Source organism: Pelobates fuscus, chromosome 5, assembly GCF_036172605.1.
Source record: "Pelobates fuscus isolate aPelFus1 chromosome 5, aPelFus1.pri, whole genome shotgun sequence".
NCBI classification, from domain to species: Eukaryota; Metazoa; Chordata; class Amphibia; order Anura; family Pelobatidae; genus Pelobates; species Pelobates fuscus.
Window position 1 is genome coordinate 127501 of NC_086321.1, and position 17737 is coordinate 145237.

At 44.1% G+C, this 17737-nt stretch overlaps 1 protein-coding gene across 2 annotated transcripts in view; it reads right to left on the reverse strand.

Moving 5' to 3' along the window:
- The window catches only part of LOC134610544 (talin-1), a 180134-nt gene that overhangs the window by 42956 nt on the left and 119441 nt on the right, over positions 1-17737 (reverse strand). For both annotated transcript variants that reach the window (XM_063453511.1, XM_063453510.1), the window contains 4 exons: positions 14662-14775; positions 12684-12797; positions 11505-11639; positions 10614-10742 (listed from right to left, as the gene is read on the reverse strand). In XM_063453511.1, the coding sequence (XP_063309581.1) occupies positions 10614-10742; positions 11505-11639; positions 12684-12797; positions 14662-14775 (492 nt within the window). The remainder of the gene's footprint in view (positions 1-10613; positions 10743-11504; positions 11640-12683; positions 12798-14661; positions 14776-17737) is intronic.

A 17737-nucleotide genomic window follows, 5' to 3' on the forward strand; every position in this document is an offset into this window, starting at 1 on the left:
GTAGCCATTTAAATCCACAAAGAACACTGCGGCTGAGCGATCAAACTCAGCTACAGTCATTCAATCAAGTGATGTGGTGCTTGGGAGACCCCCAGGGTCTGAACAGACCTTGGAGGGTCACCCTTTATGCCCCAATGTCATTCTGATCAGTGCTGGGCATTTCCAGTTGCCCAGCACAGATCGCATTGCATTGGGCATAATGTCTTCCATGTAAGAGGTTGGAGACTGCAATACTGAAAATAGCCAGTAGACGGCAGCAACATACAAATGTCTATTTTAGTTTAAAATCCCTTTACTAATAATATCAGTACTGATATTAGTACAGGGAAACCTTTGGGATTAAGATTAAATTAAGGATTATTATTCAGTTTAGAATAAGTACTAGATTTATTATCAGGTTTATTATTAAGTTAATGCTTAAAATTAGGTTTATAATTAATTGTAGTATTGGGATTATGTTTCAGATTAGGATTAGGGTCAGCACGGGCATCCCTTGCTGAATGTAGCAAGGGAATTCCTCTGCTGACACCAGCAGGAGGAATCATTTTAACACTATTGCTAAAGGTAGGATTGAGATTAGGTTTAAGGTTATAATTAAGGTTACACGTGGGATTACGTTATGGGTTAGGATTGTGGTACGGGTTTATTATTAGATTGAGGGTTAGATTTGAGATTAGGATTTGGTTTAGGATTAGGGATTTAGATTGGGATTAAGATTGCTACTTTCCAAAGGTATACATACAGGGAGTGCAGAATTATTAGGCAAATGAGTATTTTGACCACATCATCCTCTTTATGCATGTTGTCTTACTCCAAGCTGTATAGGCTCGAAAGCCTACTACCAATTAAGCATATTAGGTGATGTGCATCTCTGTAATGAGAAGGGGTGTGGTCTAATGACATCAACACCCTATATCAGGTGTGCATAAGTATTAGGCAACTTCCTTTCCTTTGGCAAAATGGGTCAAAAGAAGGACTTGACAGGCTCAGAAAAGTCAAAAATAGTGAGATATCTTGCAGAGGGATGCAGCACTCTTAAAATTGCAAAGCTTCTGAAGCGTGATCATCGAACAATCAAGCGTTTCATTCAAAATAGTCAACAGGGTCGCAAGAAGCGTGTGGAAAAACCAAGACGCAAAATAACTGCCCATGAACTGAGAAAAGTCAAGCGTGCAGCTGCCAAGATGCCACTTGCCACCAGTTTGGCCATATTTCAGAGCTGCAACATCACTGGAGTGCCCAAAAGCACAAGGTGTGCAATACTCAGAGACATGGCCAAGGTAAGAAAGGCTGAAAGACGACCACCACTGAACAAGACACACAAGCTGAAACGTCAAGACTGGGCCAAGAAATATCTCAAGACTGATTTTTCTAAGGTTTTATGGACTGATGAAATGAGAGTGGGTCTTGATGGGCCAGATGGATGGGCCCGTGGCTGGATTGGTAAAGGGCAGAGAGCTCCAGTCCGACTCAGACGCCAGCAAGGTGGAGGTGGAGTACTGGTTTGGGCTGGTATCATCAAAGATGAGCTTGTGGAGCCTTTTCGGGTTGAGGATGGAGTCAAGCTCAACTCCCAGTCCTAATGCCAGTTTCTGGAAGACACCTTCTTCAAGCAGTGGTACAGGAAGAAGTTTGCATCCTTCAAGAAAAACATGATTTTCATGCAGGACAATGCTCCATCACACGCGTCCAAGTACTCCACAGCGTGGCTGGCAAGAAAGGGTATAAAAGAAGAAAATCTAATGACATGGCCTCCTTGTTCACCTGATCTGAACCCCATTGAGAACCTGTGGTCCATCATCAAATGTGAGATTTACAAGGAGGGAAAACAGTACACCTCTCTGAACAGTGTCTGGGAGGCTGTGGTTGCTGCTGCACGCAATGTTGATGGTGAACAGATCGAAACACTGACAGAATGCATGGATGGCAGGCTTTTGAGTGTCCTTGCAAAGAAAGGTGGCTATATTGGTCACTGATTTGTTTTTGTTTTTGAATGTCAGAAATGTATATTTGTGAATGTTGAGATGCTATATTGGTTTCACTGGTAAAAATAAATAATTGAAATGGGTATATATTTGTTTTTTGTTAAGTTGCCTAATAATTATGCACAGTAATAGTCACCTGCACACACAGACATCCCCCTAAAATAGCTAAAACTAAAAACAAACTAAAAACTACTTCCAAAAATATTCAGCTTTGCTATTAATGAGTTTTTTGGGTTAATTGAGAACATGGTTGTTGTTCAATAATAAAATTCATCCTCAAAAATACAACTTGCCTAATAATTCTGCACTCCTTGTATGGGGAATATTTGTACTGAGAAGAGGAGTACAGCTAAGATAATTTTATGACCGTGGGACACGTGAGATTTAAAAAATAAGCATCAAAAATACTATGATGTGTATGTAAAAATGTTAAAATAAAAATGAATACCACAAACTTTGAAACAAAATGTCACTTCAATAAAGCTTATAATATTTTATGTGAGAGTCCCCATGGTGTCCACTTTTGTAAATGGTATGCATTGGTGGCGTAATTTAAATATATGAGCGACTAAAATGCCCCAAAATGAAACAAAGACCCATTGTCAATTTGCCATTTAAAAAAAAACTGTACTGGGCCGGGTATGATTTTAGCCCTGTATTTTTTCACAAAAACCTGGCTAAGGCATACAAAGGGGGTCATTTTGTACTCAGGAAATATAGCTGAGAATAATTAAGTGATTTAATTTACAGTAGCATATATCAAGTTTCCAAAATTAACCACTAAAATACGCGTGTATAAAAATGCAAAAATGAAACAATATGATAAAATTTGAAAGAAATTGGTGCTGCCATAACTGTATAAAAAAAGCTCAAAATATACCATATGACATAGCCCGTGGTGTCTACTGTCACAAATGGTATGCATTTATGGGGTAATTTTAACTGTCAAACTGCTACAATATCAAATCCATTTATCAAAATTCTAATTGTAAAAACTGTAATGGTCAGGACACTAAGGCACTGTATCTTCACAGGACAGTGGCAAAGACATACATTGGGGGTATTGTTTTATTCAGAAGAGTTTGCAGAGTATAATTATGGGGTTTTGAATACCAGACTTGAAAAATGACCCCAAAAAATGTAATGTGTATGTAAAAAATGGCAAAAAAGATATTTTACCACAAAGTTTAACATAAACTGGTGAAAAAATGGCATCACGTTAAGGCACAATATACACCATATGTGATACACTGTAGTGTCCCTCAAAGATGGCAAGTCTTTGAGCGATAAATTCAACAGTTAAACGGCTACAATGCCCCAAAATGAGACTTGCCCCCATCAAATTCATCTATCAAAATCATCACTGTGAAAACTGAAATGGTCAGGTCTCTTATGACATTGTAACTTCACAGGAAAGTGGCAAAGGCATAGATTTGGCTGAAAACAATATGTTTTTTTATAGCAGTAGTATATATAATCTTTATTAAATACACATTAAAGATCCTTGTTTTATGTGTGTATGTTAGAAATCTGAAAAAAACACAGTTTTACTACACTATTTAGCAGAGATTGGCGGCTAAATGGCTACGTAAAAAGTGTCAGAATACCCTTTGGTAAATAGCTTGTGATGTGTGCTTTATATAAATATATACTTTTGTGCAGCAATTTTGCTTTCTGTGATGGCTATTAAGCTTACAAGAAACACATAATAAATTCTAAAATAGCTCCACATTAAAATTGTATTTTACTCCTTGCATTTTGTGACCTGTAACTTTCAAAATAAGCTGAAATCCTAGACATATTATGTACTCTGAAAATCAGAACAACTAATTGAATATTTTTTCAATTACTTTCCTTAAAGGACCACTATAGTGCCAGGAAAACAAACTCGTTTTCCTGGCACTATAGTGCCCTGAGGGTGCCCCTCCCGCCGGGCTCTAGGGGGTGGAAGGGGTTAAACTTACCTCTTTCTCCAGCGCCGGGCGGGGGACTCTCCTCCTCATCCCCGGCTGAATGCGCATGCGCGACAGGAGCCGCGTGCGCGCATTCATCCAGTCCATAGCTGAATGCTCATTCACAATGCTTTCCTATGGACGCTGGCGTCTTCTCACTGTGATTTTCACAGTGAGAAGCGCGGAAGCCCTCTAGCGGCTGTCAATGAGAGAGCCACTAGAGGCTGGATTAACCCTAATATAAACATAGCAGTTTCGGAGTTTATAGAAAAAAGGGTTAATCCTAGCTGGACCTGGCATATATATATATATAAGAATTTATATATGTATATATCACATCAGATTAAAGCCCTTTTTGTCCTTTACAAAAAACGATATACAACATGTGTTGGTGCAATAAATAAGAAAAATGCAAACGGAAGTTGAAAACAAACAGCAAAAAATGCTTGCGTCCTTAAAGGGACTCTCCAGGCAGCAGTTTTTACTCACCTGGTTCCAGGGATCTATAGATCATACCTGAACAACTACATTAAGCTGTAGTTGTTCAGGTGACTATAGTGTCCCTTTAAGGGTAGGTCCAGTTTTTGAAGCTGCATCCTTAAGAGGATAATCTGATCATTAGGCTCGTAGGTATACTATCTAGCCATATCTTATTGTGGCAACTTTTAGTGTCTATATAGTTATTCACATGTACCTCTTTAAAGTGTGTTTTTGTATTTATTGTATTGCCTTTTATATAAATATTAAGGTCTAGATATGTGATTTGGGTATCACTCTCTTCCCAATATTGGCATAGCTGGGCGCAAACCTGATGCCCATAGCTGTGCCCCTCTTTTGTAGATAAAAACAATCCTTAAACCAAAAGAAAATTATATACCCTGACACACAGATACACACCACGACACATAGATAAATACCCACACACATATACATACCCTGACACACTGATACACAGACACACACATGCAAATGCACAGACATATAAATACTGAAACACATAACCTGACACACTTATGGATACATATCCTGGCACACACCGAGACACAGATACATACAGTGAATCATGCAGACACATACCCTGACACACATGCAGACAAACAGACACACATATACATACAGAGACACATGCATATACACAGAGATACATTCCCTGATACACATGCAGATACATAGTGTAACGGACCATTTCAGCAGACAAGGGGTTAAAATCCGTTTAGGCGATATTCCCCTTTCAGATATAAAGGCAGCTACTGTAGAACACCAAACTCCCAAATTGAATACAAGTGAATGCACCAAACTCCCGAACTGCATACAAGGGAATAAGGTAGCACTCCAAACTCCCGAACCGAAACCTCACGAATAGCTGCTAGCAGACAAACAGGAAAAGCTCCCAAGCGGTTTACACTCCTGGCAATCAGTCTCTAACAGCGTACAGTGAATCCCCCCAAGAAGGAGACAGAGCTCCGTGTTGAGGGTCAAGCAGTGGTCTGTTTATTGAGGGCTACCTGCCCCTGTATTTATGCAGGTCTCCCACCTGGTGGACACTCCCCTAGGGGACCAGATAGAAGACTGTAACAACGGACAGACAAGTAGCATTTCAGGACATACAGTCACAACACTTCCCCACAATGCATCTTGGCTTCCTCTCCTCTGCCCTGGAGATAATTGAGAAGTAATTCAATTATCTCCCAGGACAAAGGCAAAACTCCATTACACACATGGGGACACAAAAACAGTAAAATACTTTAAAATACATAAAGTCACATTTTCCAGATAATACACAGACATTTCATATATCCCCAGATAGCTGGGATCTGAGCGCACAAAACTACCGAATAGCGCTCAGATCCTATACACACAGCTCAATTGCCATGGAGCCAAAGTCTTTAATTACACGAATGGGCTCCACGGCTGTGCTATCTGGGTTAACACATTCACATCACACAAAATACCGAAGGGACATATATTTGTAGATCGGTACGAAATAGAACCAGGCGGCGGACGCCTCAGCGGTGTTTGTGCAAGTTTATAGTTCCATAGTTTAAGTGCCGAACACCGCTGGCCATACGGGACTTTTAAAATGGCCGCCGCCACATGTTCGGTAAACGAACAAAGACCACCCTGCATTCATCAATTAAGCTGCGGTTAACCGCAGCTTCAGGGTGGTCAGTTGGCGGCACACTCCAGCTCCCGGGTTGTCGCTCCTTCGGTAGTTTGTTCTGTAGATAAAATAAGTCGTTTAAAAGTCTGGTCCATAGTCCAAAGGCAACAGGCGGGCAACCAGGCTTCTCCAATACAATGTGGCGAGATTGCTCTTGTCACACATAGATACATACACTAAGTGCCATGCCTACTGACTGTTCGTATAATTTTGCCTTGCATTTTGTGTTCACAATGTTTATTTCCCCGATTTTCCCTGGTGTACTGTTTCCCCATGTAAACTGTGATATATTTGTGTATTTTGCCTGCTCCCAGTTTGGGAGAGCTCATACGAACGGTTTCCGTTCGTCTCCGACACCTCATTTAGAATGTACAGTTAGTGTGTGCAAACTACAGACTGCAAGGGAAACAAGTGGCGCATGCTTCCCTTGGGTGGCCGCCGGTTCGTATAACCAAACGCCAACCAGAGGCAGCATTCGTATCCCGAACCGTCGTGCGCACTGTCTCAGACCCCCGTGTCGGGGATCGTCCTACTAACTCCCAAAGGAGCTATGATCACTGTCTACACCCCCTGCCCGGGAGCTGCGAGACTAGGCTAATAGCTTCCTGGGAGAGCGCTCTCTCTCTCTCTCTCAAACTGGGTTTCACGTCCTCTCTCCTGATTGGGCGGCGAATCCCCTCTCCCCCCTGAGAATCGATTGGTGTAATAGAGTTTCGAGCCCTTTCGCCTGATTGGGCGGCGAAACTCCTTTCCTCCAGGCAAGCTGATTAGCGTGATTTGGTTTTGTGCCTTTCAGCTGATTGGTTGTTGCATGGTATAGGCGCGAAGTTTAAATTTGCCGGACTAAACCAAGCAACTTCATGGAACTCATTTGAGTTGTAAGGAGCCGCGAGCAGACTTTAAACGCTGATATCTCGGGCTCTGTCCATCCAATAGCTCCGCTATTTGCAGGGATCCCAGTTGGGGCCCGGGGCTATCTAATGATATAGGTTTTATCCATGTGACCTCTTCCCGTCCTGGGGTGCCGAGCCAAAAAGGTTACCCCCTGTAAGTAAAATGTTTGAATATACATCCCTGTGTAATGTTTCCCAGAGTGGGAGATGGCTATCTGTAACCCTCCTGCCTGGATTTGTGTTGTGTGGAATGGAGATCCCCTACAGGGGGTCTGTGCATAAAAAGCTGTATGCTTCAATAAAGATTAGTCAGTGCTTAAACCTCCAGAATTGTGTGTCGTCCGTACGTTTACTGGAGGGAAGGAAGATTTAACCCCTGTGTCTGCTGTTCCAGCTTGCAGGGGATTCAGCAAGGGAAAGTCCTTGTAAGGATAGGCTCAAACATACACAGGTACGGACATCCAAATACACAGACAATACATAGATACACACAAGCAGAGAGATACACGAACACAGATACAGATAAATAAACACACCCTGACATATATGCAGATACAGACACATATGTAGTTACACAGACACACTAACACATACAGACGCACAGATACACACTGACAGACACACAGTGGCACACACTGACACACATGTAGATACACAGACACACATATCAAGAGAGACACTTAATGACAAACATTCAGATATACAGGATGACACTCAGAGATGCGGACACACAGATACAGAGGTCTACACACTGACACAGATACAGACAGACACACACAGAAACACATACACAGACAGATACACACACAGATAAAAATACATGCATATACCCATACAGAAAGATATACACACAGAAACACACATACAGACACACAGACAGACTGATACACATATAGACAGAGATATACACACACTCACAAACAAACACACATGGAAAATATACATTTTTAGTCAGAAACATAGAATGTGATGGCAGATAAGAACCATTCGGCCCATCTAGTCTGCCCAATTTTCTAAATACTTTCATTAGTCCCTGGCCTTATCTTATAGTTAGGATAGCCTTATGCCTATCCCACGCATGCTTAAACTCCCTCAATGTATTAACCTCTACCACTTCAGCTGGAAGGCTATTCCATGCATCCACTACCCTCTCAGTAAAGTAATACTTCCTGATATTATTTTTAAACCTTTGTCCCTCTAATTTAAAATTATGTCCTCTTCTTGTGGTAGTTTTTCTTCTTTGAAATATAGTCGCCTCCTTTACTGTGTTGATTCCCTTTATGTATTTAAATGTTTCTATCATAACCTCCCTGTCTCGTCTTTCCTCCAAGCTATCCATGTTAAGATCCTTTAACCTTTCCTGGTAAGTTTTATCCTGCAATCCATGAACCAGTTTAGTAGCCCTTCTCTGAACTCTATCTTCAGAAGGATATTGATACCTTAGAGAGGGTCTCCAGTATTGCGTACAATACTCCAAGTGAGGTCTCACCAGTGTTCTGTACAATGGCATGAGCACTTCCCTCTTTCTACTGCTAATACCTCTCCCTATACAACCAAGCATTCTGCTAGCATTTCCTGCTGCTCTATTACATTGTCTGTCTCCCTTTAAAGGGACACTCCAGGCACCCAGACCACTTCTGCTCATTGGAGTGGTCTGGGTGCCAACTCCCACTACCCTTAACCCTGCAAGTGTAATTATTGCAGTTTTTCATAAACTGCAATATTTACATTGCAGGGTTAACTCCACCTCTAGTGGCTGTCTATTAGACAGCCACTAGAGGTCACTTCCTGGGTTCTAGCACAGGTTTCCTGTGCTAGAGCGTCGCTGGACGTCCTCACGCTGTGTGAGGACCTCCAGCGTCGCTCAAAACCCCATAGGAAAGCATTGAAATGATTTTTCAATGCTTTCCTATGGGGAGACGTAATGCGCATGCGCGGCATTTCCGCGTATGCGCATTAGGTCTCCTCGGCCGGTGAGCGAGATTAGTCTCGCCCACCGGCCGACGTAATCATTAGGAGGAGCGTCGCGGAGGCGGAGACAGCGGCGAGGGACATCGCCGCTGTCCCAGGTAAGTGACTGAAGGGGTTTTCACCCCTTCAGTAACCGGGGATTGGTGGGTGGGAGGGAGAGGGACCCTCCAGTGCCAGAAAAACGGATCGTTTTTCTGGCACTGGAGTTTCCCTTTAAGTCATCAGAAATAATCACCCCTAAATCCCTTTCCTCAGATGTTGAGGTTAGGACTATCAAAAAATCAATAAGATTAGTTTGGCATGATCTCCCTGAAGTAAACCCATGTGTTTGTAGATGTTCAATGTAGCGGAACCCCTTTTTGGCTGTTCCATCTATTGTTTTATTGTTGGCACTGCAGAGGTTTTTCATATGCCTGGAGGTCACAGATTTACATTACACCATCTATGGCCATACTTTGTTCGGTATACGAACAAAGTACCGAACAACCGGACCACCCTGATGTACAATATTCATGTAATTTACCTCCCTGATCGCTTCTCCTATTCCCTTTGTTCATACGAACACGCTGCTATATTCCCTGGGTGGCCGCCATTTCGGTAGCCGAACACGTGGCGGCGGCCATCTTAAACCCACGAACAGCGGTGTTTGGTTGTCAAGTGTCTGGAACTCAAAACGGACACTCGACTAGCCGAACACTGCTAAGACCACCAGGGCGGCAGAAACTACCGAAAGAAAACCACGAACGGCCCGTCGTTCGGTAGGATGAATCCCACAAACTAGGGGATTCATCCGGTTACCGACTCCATTATGTGTCATAGCCTTTCGGGATTTTTGGGGCACGAATAGAGACCGACCGCAGGGCCAGATCTCATGGAACTATTTTCGGCATCTTTACCCATGCGGTCGGTCAAAACTTTACTTTCCTATAACTCCCAAACCCCTGGTCTGATCTGGGTGATTTGGGGATGTTTCTCACCCAGATCAGGGCTACCAGGGGTACCATATTTAAAGGTATATCACACATAGTTGGGGTACATCTATAAAGTGGGGAAAAGTATGTACAGTATAATTGTATTATCTGTTAAGCTAAGGGGAGGAGATGTGTGGGAGGTAACGTCTATATGATTGGTGTAATGTGTAATTGATGTGAATCCCTCCCTTGCATGGGAGAATCTCATAAAAGCAGGAATGTTGCCATTAAACTTCAGTTCTACTCCTGATACGGTGTGTCGTCCAGTGATTGGGAAAGGTGATGGGATACTGTTGGATTTTATTGCGGATTGTGCTGGATATTCTCTTGGATTTATTACTTGTTCCTGCATCCTCTTAATATATTGGTGGAGTTAAACTGTGGGAAATCAGCTCTCCGCTACATTCAACAATCCTATCCTTTAACATGGTTTCCATCACTTTCCCCACTGCTGAAGTAAGGCTTACTGGCCTATAGTTGCCCGACTCCTCCCTATTACCTTTCTTGTGAATGGGCACAACATTTGCCAACTTCCAAGACTACTCCTCTTATCAATGATTGGTTAATGGTTTTGCTAGAACACCACTAAGCTCTTTTAATAGAGGACAATGCTCTCCTCTCCCCGTAAATCATCCTGCCACTGGGGAGGGAGGACGCTGCTCTCCACTTTTCATACTTACAGTCTCTCCTGGAAGTGGTTTAAGTTTCCCCTCTCGAGCTGCTGCTTTTGCCTCCTGTAAATCTTGCTCAAGAGAACGAATAAGGTTCAGAGCAGAGTCGATTTCCAAAGGTCCACATGCATCCTGGGCCTACACACAGAATACAGTAGCCAATGAATGTAAAGTACAAGCCCAATCAGGTCACAATGCAGAAACAAAAAAAAATGAACTCATTCAGGGATCTCATCTTGAACTGTGTGTATCTCAGAAGACTCTTTAAAAGCTATTAAACTAACCTTTATTACAGCGCAAAAATAGTCTCCTCTCTGTTGCCAGATGCACCCTAAATCATTCATTTGGGTCCAATCAGATTATTTTTTTTTTTTTTAAACAAATAATCACTGATAATCATAGCACATGTGCGGCACGCATACTTAAGCCAACACTGCTTTTCAGAGAGAAACAATGAAACAGGAAACCTGTAATGTGACATGCCAGCAAGCTGAACTGCTTTAGGGGATTTCTGCGTCCTTAATCCAGAGGATACTTGACTTTTGAAAACTCTGATTATAAGTCCTTCCGGCAGACAAAGTTCATGATTTGAGAACCCAATTCCCCTCCAATAGAAAAAGTGTTAACACTCAGAAAGCAGCAATATCTACAAAGATTCGATTGGTAAACACCACTCAATGTCTCCGTCCAAATAGTAAACTGCGACTGCTTTACCTCAGTTACTTACTACCATTCTACTGCTCTACCAGACTGCCCTTAGCTCTGGCAAGAAGCATAGTAAAATAGGAAGATTGTAGCAAACTAATCAATCATGTACCACGCTTAATGATTAAACATGCTTAAACATCATTAAGCACACTTTGCGCTCGTTACCAAAAATATTTCTTATCTTAGCGTTACCTTTTGTGCCGCCGTGCGTAATTCAGCCAGAGCAGTGGCAAGGTTCTTCGTGCACTGTCCAAGCTGCATGGCAGATGCTGGGTCAGAGACAGTGGGGACAGCGGCTTTACCAGCGGAGACAAGCCTGTGCCCTGGCTGCCGGAAGACAGAAATATAAGCATGACTAATATTAAGAGACATTATGTGATATGGCAAGACAGATACACACAAAGCAGCAGGCTCACAGGTTTGGAAATCAGCTCTTTGTCTGCCTACCAGTTAGGGATCCTGTGCTCGGTATCAGACAGGTCTAAACTCTCTCAGTCGCTCTGTAATATACTGACTGGTTACATAGCTATATAGCTGAAAAGAGACTTGCGTCCATCAAGTTCAGCCTTCCTCACATATGTTTTTGCTGTTGATCCAAAATAAGGCAAAAAAAAAAAAAACAGTCTGAAGAACTTCCGATTTTGTGACAAACTAGGAAAAAAAATCCTTTTTGAACCCAAAATGGCAGTCAGATCTCTCCTTGGATCAAGCAGCTATTACCCCACTAATTAGAAATTATATCCCTGTATGTTGGGTTTTTGCATGTATTTATCCAATTGCTATTTAAACATCTGTATGGACTCTGATAAAACAACCTCTTCAGGCAGAGAATTCCATATCCTTATAATTCTTACTATAAAAAAAAAAAACTTTTCTTTGCCTTAGATTAAATCTCCTTTCTTCCAGTCTTGAAGTTTGACCTTGTGTCCTATGTATAGCCCAGTTTATGAACAGATTTCCAAATAATGGTTTGTACTGGCCCCGAATATATTTGTATAATGTTATCATATCCCCTCTGATGCGCTGTTTTTCCAAACTAAAGAGATTTACATTTTTTAACCATTGTTCGTAACTAAAGTGCTCCATTCCTTTTATCAATTTCGTAGCTTGTCTCTGCACTTTTTTTAGTGCCATGATATCCTTCTTTACAACAGGTGCCCAAAATTGACTGACTGGCCTATATACTCAGTATCAGACAGGTCAGTATATCCTTATTAGTGACCATGTGATATTAGAACTCTCCCAGTCGCTCTGCAATATACTAACTGGCCAATATGCTCAGTATCAGACAGGTCAGTATATCCCTGTTAATGACCAGTGTATTTCAGGCTGCATTCTCTGCTAACAGCCTTGATTCAGGACATTACATACCTGGAGGAAGTTCTGACTGGCACTGATGAGAGAAAGCTGCGCACTGGGACTGTCTGGCTGGGTCTGGCTTCCACGAACGCCCTGGACTAACATAGGGATTTGATCTGCCACAACCTAAAAAGTAATGAAAATATTAAAAAAGATTATTTGTAAGTTTAATAACTATTCAATATCTTATACGCTACACCAATACAGCAAAATGCAACATACCCCAGAGATACACTGAGCAAATGAGTGAGCTCCTAGAGAGGGGACTTCCTAAAATTGACACTATAGTCACCAAAATAACTAGCTTAATGAATCCGTTGTTTTGTATAGAACATGCCCCTGCAGCCTCACTGCTCAATCCTCTGCCATTTAGGAGTTAAATCCCTTTGTTTATGAACCCTAGTCACACCTCCCTGCATGTAACTTGCACAGCCTTCCATAAACACTTCCTGTAAAGAGAGCCCTATTTAGGCTTTCTTTATTGCAAGTTCTGTTTAATTAAGATTTTCGTATCCCCTGCTATGTTAATAGCTTGCTAGACAATGCAGGAGCCTCCTGTATGTGATTCAAGTACAAATTACAGAGCAGAAGATTTAAAAACAAAAAAAAACATTTTAATGTAAATTAACATTGGATTGAAAATTAAACCATTTTTCCACACAGGCTCATAGCCAGGAGATGTGTGACCAGGGCTGTATAAACTAAATTAATTTACCTGTTACATGGCAATCCCCCAGGGAGGAGGGCTGGGGGAGGGCAATCCCCCAGGGAGGAGGGCTGGGGGAGGGCAATCCCCCAGGGAGGAGGGCTGGGGGAGGGCAATCCCCCAGGGAGGAGGGCTGGGGGAGGGCATTCACCCAGGGAGGAGGGAGGAGGGCTGGAGGAGGGCAATCACCCAGGGAGGAGGGAGGAGGGCTGGGGGAAGGCAATCCCCCAGGGAGGAGGGCTGGGGGAGGGCAATCCCCCAGGGAGGAGGGCTGGGGGAGGGCAATCCCCCAGGGTGGAGGGCTGGGGGAGGGCAATCCCCCAGGGTGGAGGGCTGGGGAGGGCAATCCCCCAGGGTGGAGGGCTGGGGGAGGGCAATCCCCCAGGGTGGAGGGCTGGGGGAGGGCAATCCCCCAGGGTGGAGGGCTGGGGGAGGGCAATCCCCCAGGGTGGAGGGCAATCCCCCAGGGTGGAGGGCTGGGGGAGGGCAATCCCCCAGGGTGGAGGGCTGGGGGAGGGCAATCCCCCAGGGTGGAGGGCTGGGGGAGGGCAATCCCCCAGGGTGGAGGGCTGGGGGAGGGCAATCCCCCAGGGTGGAGGGCTGGGGGAGGGCAATCCCCCAGGGTGGAGGGCTGGGGGAGGGCAATCCCCCAGGGTGGAGGGCTGGGGGAGGGCAATCCCCCAGGGTGGAGGGCTGGGGGAGGGCAATCCCCCAGGGTGGAGGGCTGGGGGAGGGCAATCCCCCAGGGAGGAGGGCAATCCCCCAGGGAGGAGGGCAATCCCCCAGGGAGGAGGGCAATCCCCCAGGGAGGAGGGCAATCCCCCAGGGAGGAGGGCAATCCCCCAGGGAGGAGGGCAATCCCCCAGGGAGGAGGGCAATCCCCCAGGGAGGAGGGCAATCCCCCAGGGAGGAGGGCAATCCCCCAGGGAGGAGGGCAATCCCCCAGGGAGGAGGGCAATCCCCCAGGGAGGAGGGCAATCCCCCAGGGAGGAGGGCAATCCCCAAGGGAGGAGGGCAATCCCCAAGGGAGGAGGGCAATCCCCCAGGGAGGAGGGCAATCCCCCAGGGAGGAGGGCTAGGGGAGGGCAATCACCCAGGGAGGAGGGCTAGGGGAGGGCAATCCCCCAGGGAGGAGGGCTAGGGGAGGGCAATCCCCCAGGGAGGAGGGCTAGGGGAGGGCAATCCCCCAGGGAGGAGGGCTGGGGGAATGCAATCCCCCGGGGAGGAGGGCTGGGGAAGGGAAATTCCCCAGGGAGGAGTGATGGAGTAGAGATGAATACATACCTTGCAGCTCTGTACTAGCTGTTGTTGTGCAGCTGGGTTCTTGTTGCTGGAGGCTGAATTTTGTGCTGCTGCAATTGTCTGCGTTGCAGAGGCAGCAGCTTGTTTGGCCGCTTGCTGAGAGAAAGATAGGAGTCTGAGTCATCCATAACTGTACATACAACATATCTCTTCTCTCTAGCCTTAACATTCCCTGGATACCGCTTATCTACAAACTTTTGTTTCAGCTCAACTATTTCTCTCTCTCTAACACTTTCTATCCAAGGAAAACGTGCTCTGTGCAATATATAAGGTGCTTAATAGTAAATACACATCAAATAAAAATATACAGCAGCTCAACAAGTATCCCAAGTTAACACAAATAGATATGTCAAAAAGAGTGAACCCGGTGGAACAACCAACCAAGAAAGACTCACTCAGTGGAGCGCTAATGGAATACGCTTACCCTACTATATACTGAGGGTGTCAGATGACAGTATTCTCCCACTCGTAGGGATTTATAAAGACAATGTCTTCTAGAACATAGTGTAGTATGTCAATTAAACCAAAATGTGATATGTAGGAGATTTAGACCAAACTCACATGGTATAGAACCCTACTAGGATAGGCTCAAGTCTCAAAAGCAGGGGTATGTAAGGTCATACCAGACCCTCTCCGAATTCTTGACCCAATGGTTTTCAGATATTTGGAGACATAAAGGAGACAAGGTGCCCTAGTGCAGGATTGTAAAGATAAAATAACTAAAGTGACAGTGCATGGGCTTGCTCGCCTTAAATAGAGACAATTGTACTAGGCTCTAAGTGTCAGGGCATATGTGTCTTTAAAGGACACTGCCCTTCTTGCATACAGGAACAGGAAACAGTTAAGGGTCCACTGGGTTGGCATTGGCATAAAATAACACTATTGTAATATACAAAAATAAATATAAAAAACTTGTATAGGTGATACCCATCCCGGAAATCAGTGATGTGACTCTCTAACTCCAAGACGCGTTTCGCCGGTCGGCTTTATATAATCGGTGAATTCAAATATCGTGTATATAGTAGAACTGTGTATGGATATACCTTCGTGTATAAATCACTGCAAACACCAAGTTCTATCCATACACCATTATTATATATACACGGTATTTGAATTCACCTATTACATTTAGAAGCCATCATCCCTAATACATGTTGATAAGAACCTGCTGTTATAAACAGCGAAACTCCAATAAGGTATTTCACTTTTGATTTTTTTATCCTATATTTATTAATGTTGTCTCCTTTCTTTCTACCCTATGTTTTAATCCCCTGTATGGTAACGTATTCCATCTATACGAGACATCTATGGACTATAAGTCCTGTGGAATACTTTGCCATGAATGGACATGTATATTTAGAATGAATTGCCCATACGCAAGATGGTTGCCTGAACTCTAATGTGGTGTGTGCAGACGCAATGCTACGACATCAAGAGGGGCGTACGTCTGGTCCGCGACGTCACTTCCGGGTTCGGATGAAGGAGTTATGAGCAACAGCTGAAACCACACACACCCCCGACCACTTAAGGAGCACGGCGACCAATCAGATCAAGATCACAGATATAAAAACAGCCTTTTCAAGAAACAGACAATCCAATTGAGAAAGCCGACCGGCGAAACGCGTCTCGGAGAGAAGAGAGAGTCCATGTGACGAGACCAATCTCGCCACATTGCATTGGAGGAGCCTGGTTGCCCGCCTGCTGCCTTTGGACTATGGACCAGACTTTAAAAGACTTATTTTCCCTGCAGAAAGGCTTATTCGTGCCTTTTCTACCGGGGTGTTCGGTAGATTTTATCTACCGAACAAACTAACGATTGCACGACCACCTGGGAGCTGGAGTGTGCCACCAATTGACCACCCTGAAGCTGCGGTTAACCGCAGCTTAATTGACGAAGGCAGGGTGGTCTTTGTTCGTCGACCGAACACGTGGCGGCGGCCATTTTACAAGTCCCGTACGGCCAGCGGTGTTCGGCACCTAAACTATGGAACTATAAACGGACACTTATTTGCACGAACACCGCTGAGCCGTCCGTCTCATGGTTCCTATTCGTGGGGATGTAGCTGAACAGCCGTTCATTCGGTATTTTGTTTCATGTGAATTTGTGGTAACCCAGATAGCTATGCCATGGAGCCTATTCGTGTTTAAAGACTTTGGCTCCATGGTGATTAAACTGTATTCGTGTGGTCTGAGTACCATTCACCTAATAATGTGCACTCAGACCTGAGCTATCTGGGGATATGTGACATGTCTATGTTTAATGTATAAAAAGTAACTTCATGTATTTTAAAGCATATTACTGTATTTAGGTCCCCACGTGTGTAATGGAGTTTTGCCTTTGTCCTGGGAGATAATTGAATTACTTCTACAATTATCTCATTGTCGGGATGTTTTGCTTCTGTGAGTCTGTAATGTGATACATGTCTGTCTGTGTTACAGTCTTCCATCTGGTCCCCTAGGGGAGTGTCCACCAGGTGGGAGACCTGCATAAATACAGGGGCAGGTAGCCCTCAATAAACAGACCACTGCTTGACCCTCAACACGGAGCCTTGTCTCGTTTTTGGGGGGGATTCACTGTATGCTGATAGGGACTGACTGCCAGGAGTGTAAGCCGCTTGGGAGCTTTTCCTGTTCGTCTGCTAGCAGCTATTCGTGAGGTTCCAGTTCGGGAGTTTGGAGTGCTACCTTATTCCCTTGTATGCAGTTCGGGAGTTTGGTGCATTCACCTATATCCAATTTGTGAGTTTTGGTGATTTTACAGTAGCTGTGAAATCTGTGAAAAGGGGATTATCGCCTAAACGATTTTAACCCCTTGTCTGCTGAAACAGTCCGTTACAGTCCACTTCACAGATTTCTGAGACTGGCATCACTTATACAAGTTTTTTATATTTATTTTTGTATATTACAATAAAGTGTTATTTTATGCCAATTCCAATCCAGTGGACCCTTAACGGTTTCCTGTTCCTGTATGCAAGAAGGGCAGTGTCCTTTAAAGACACATATGCCCTGACACTTAGAGCCTAGTACAATTGTCTCTATTTAAGGCGAGCAAGCCCAT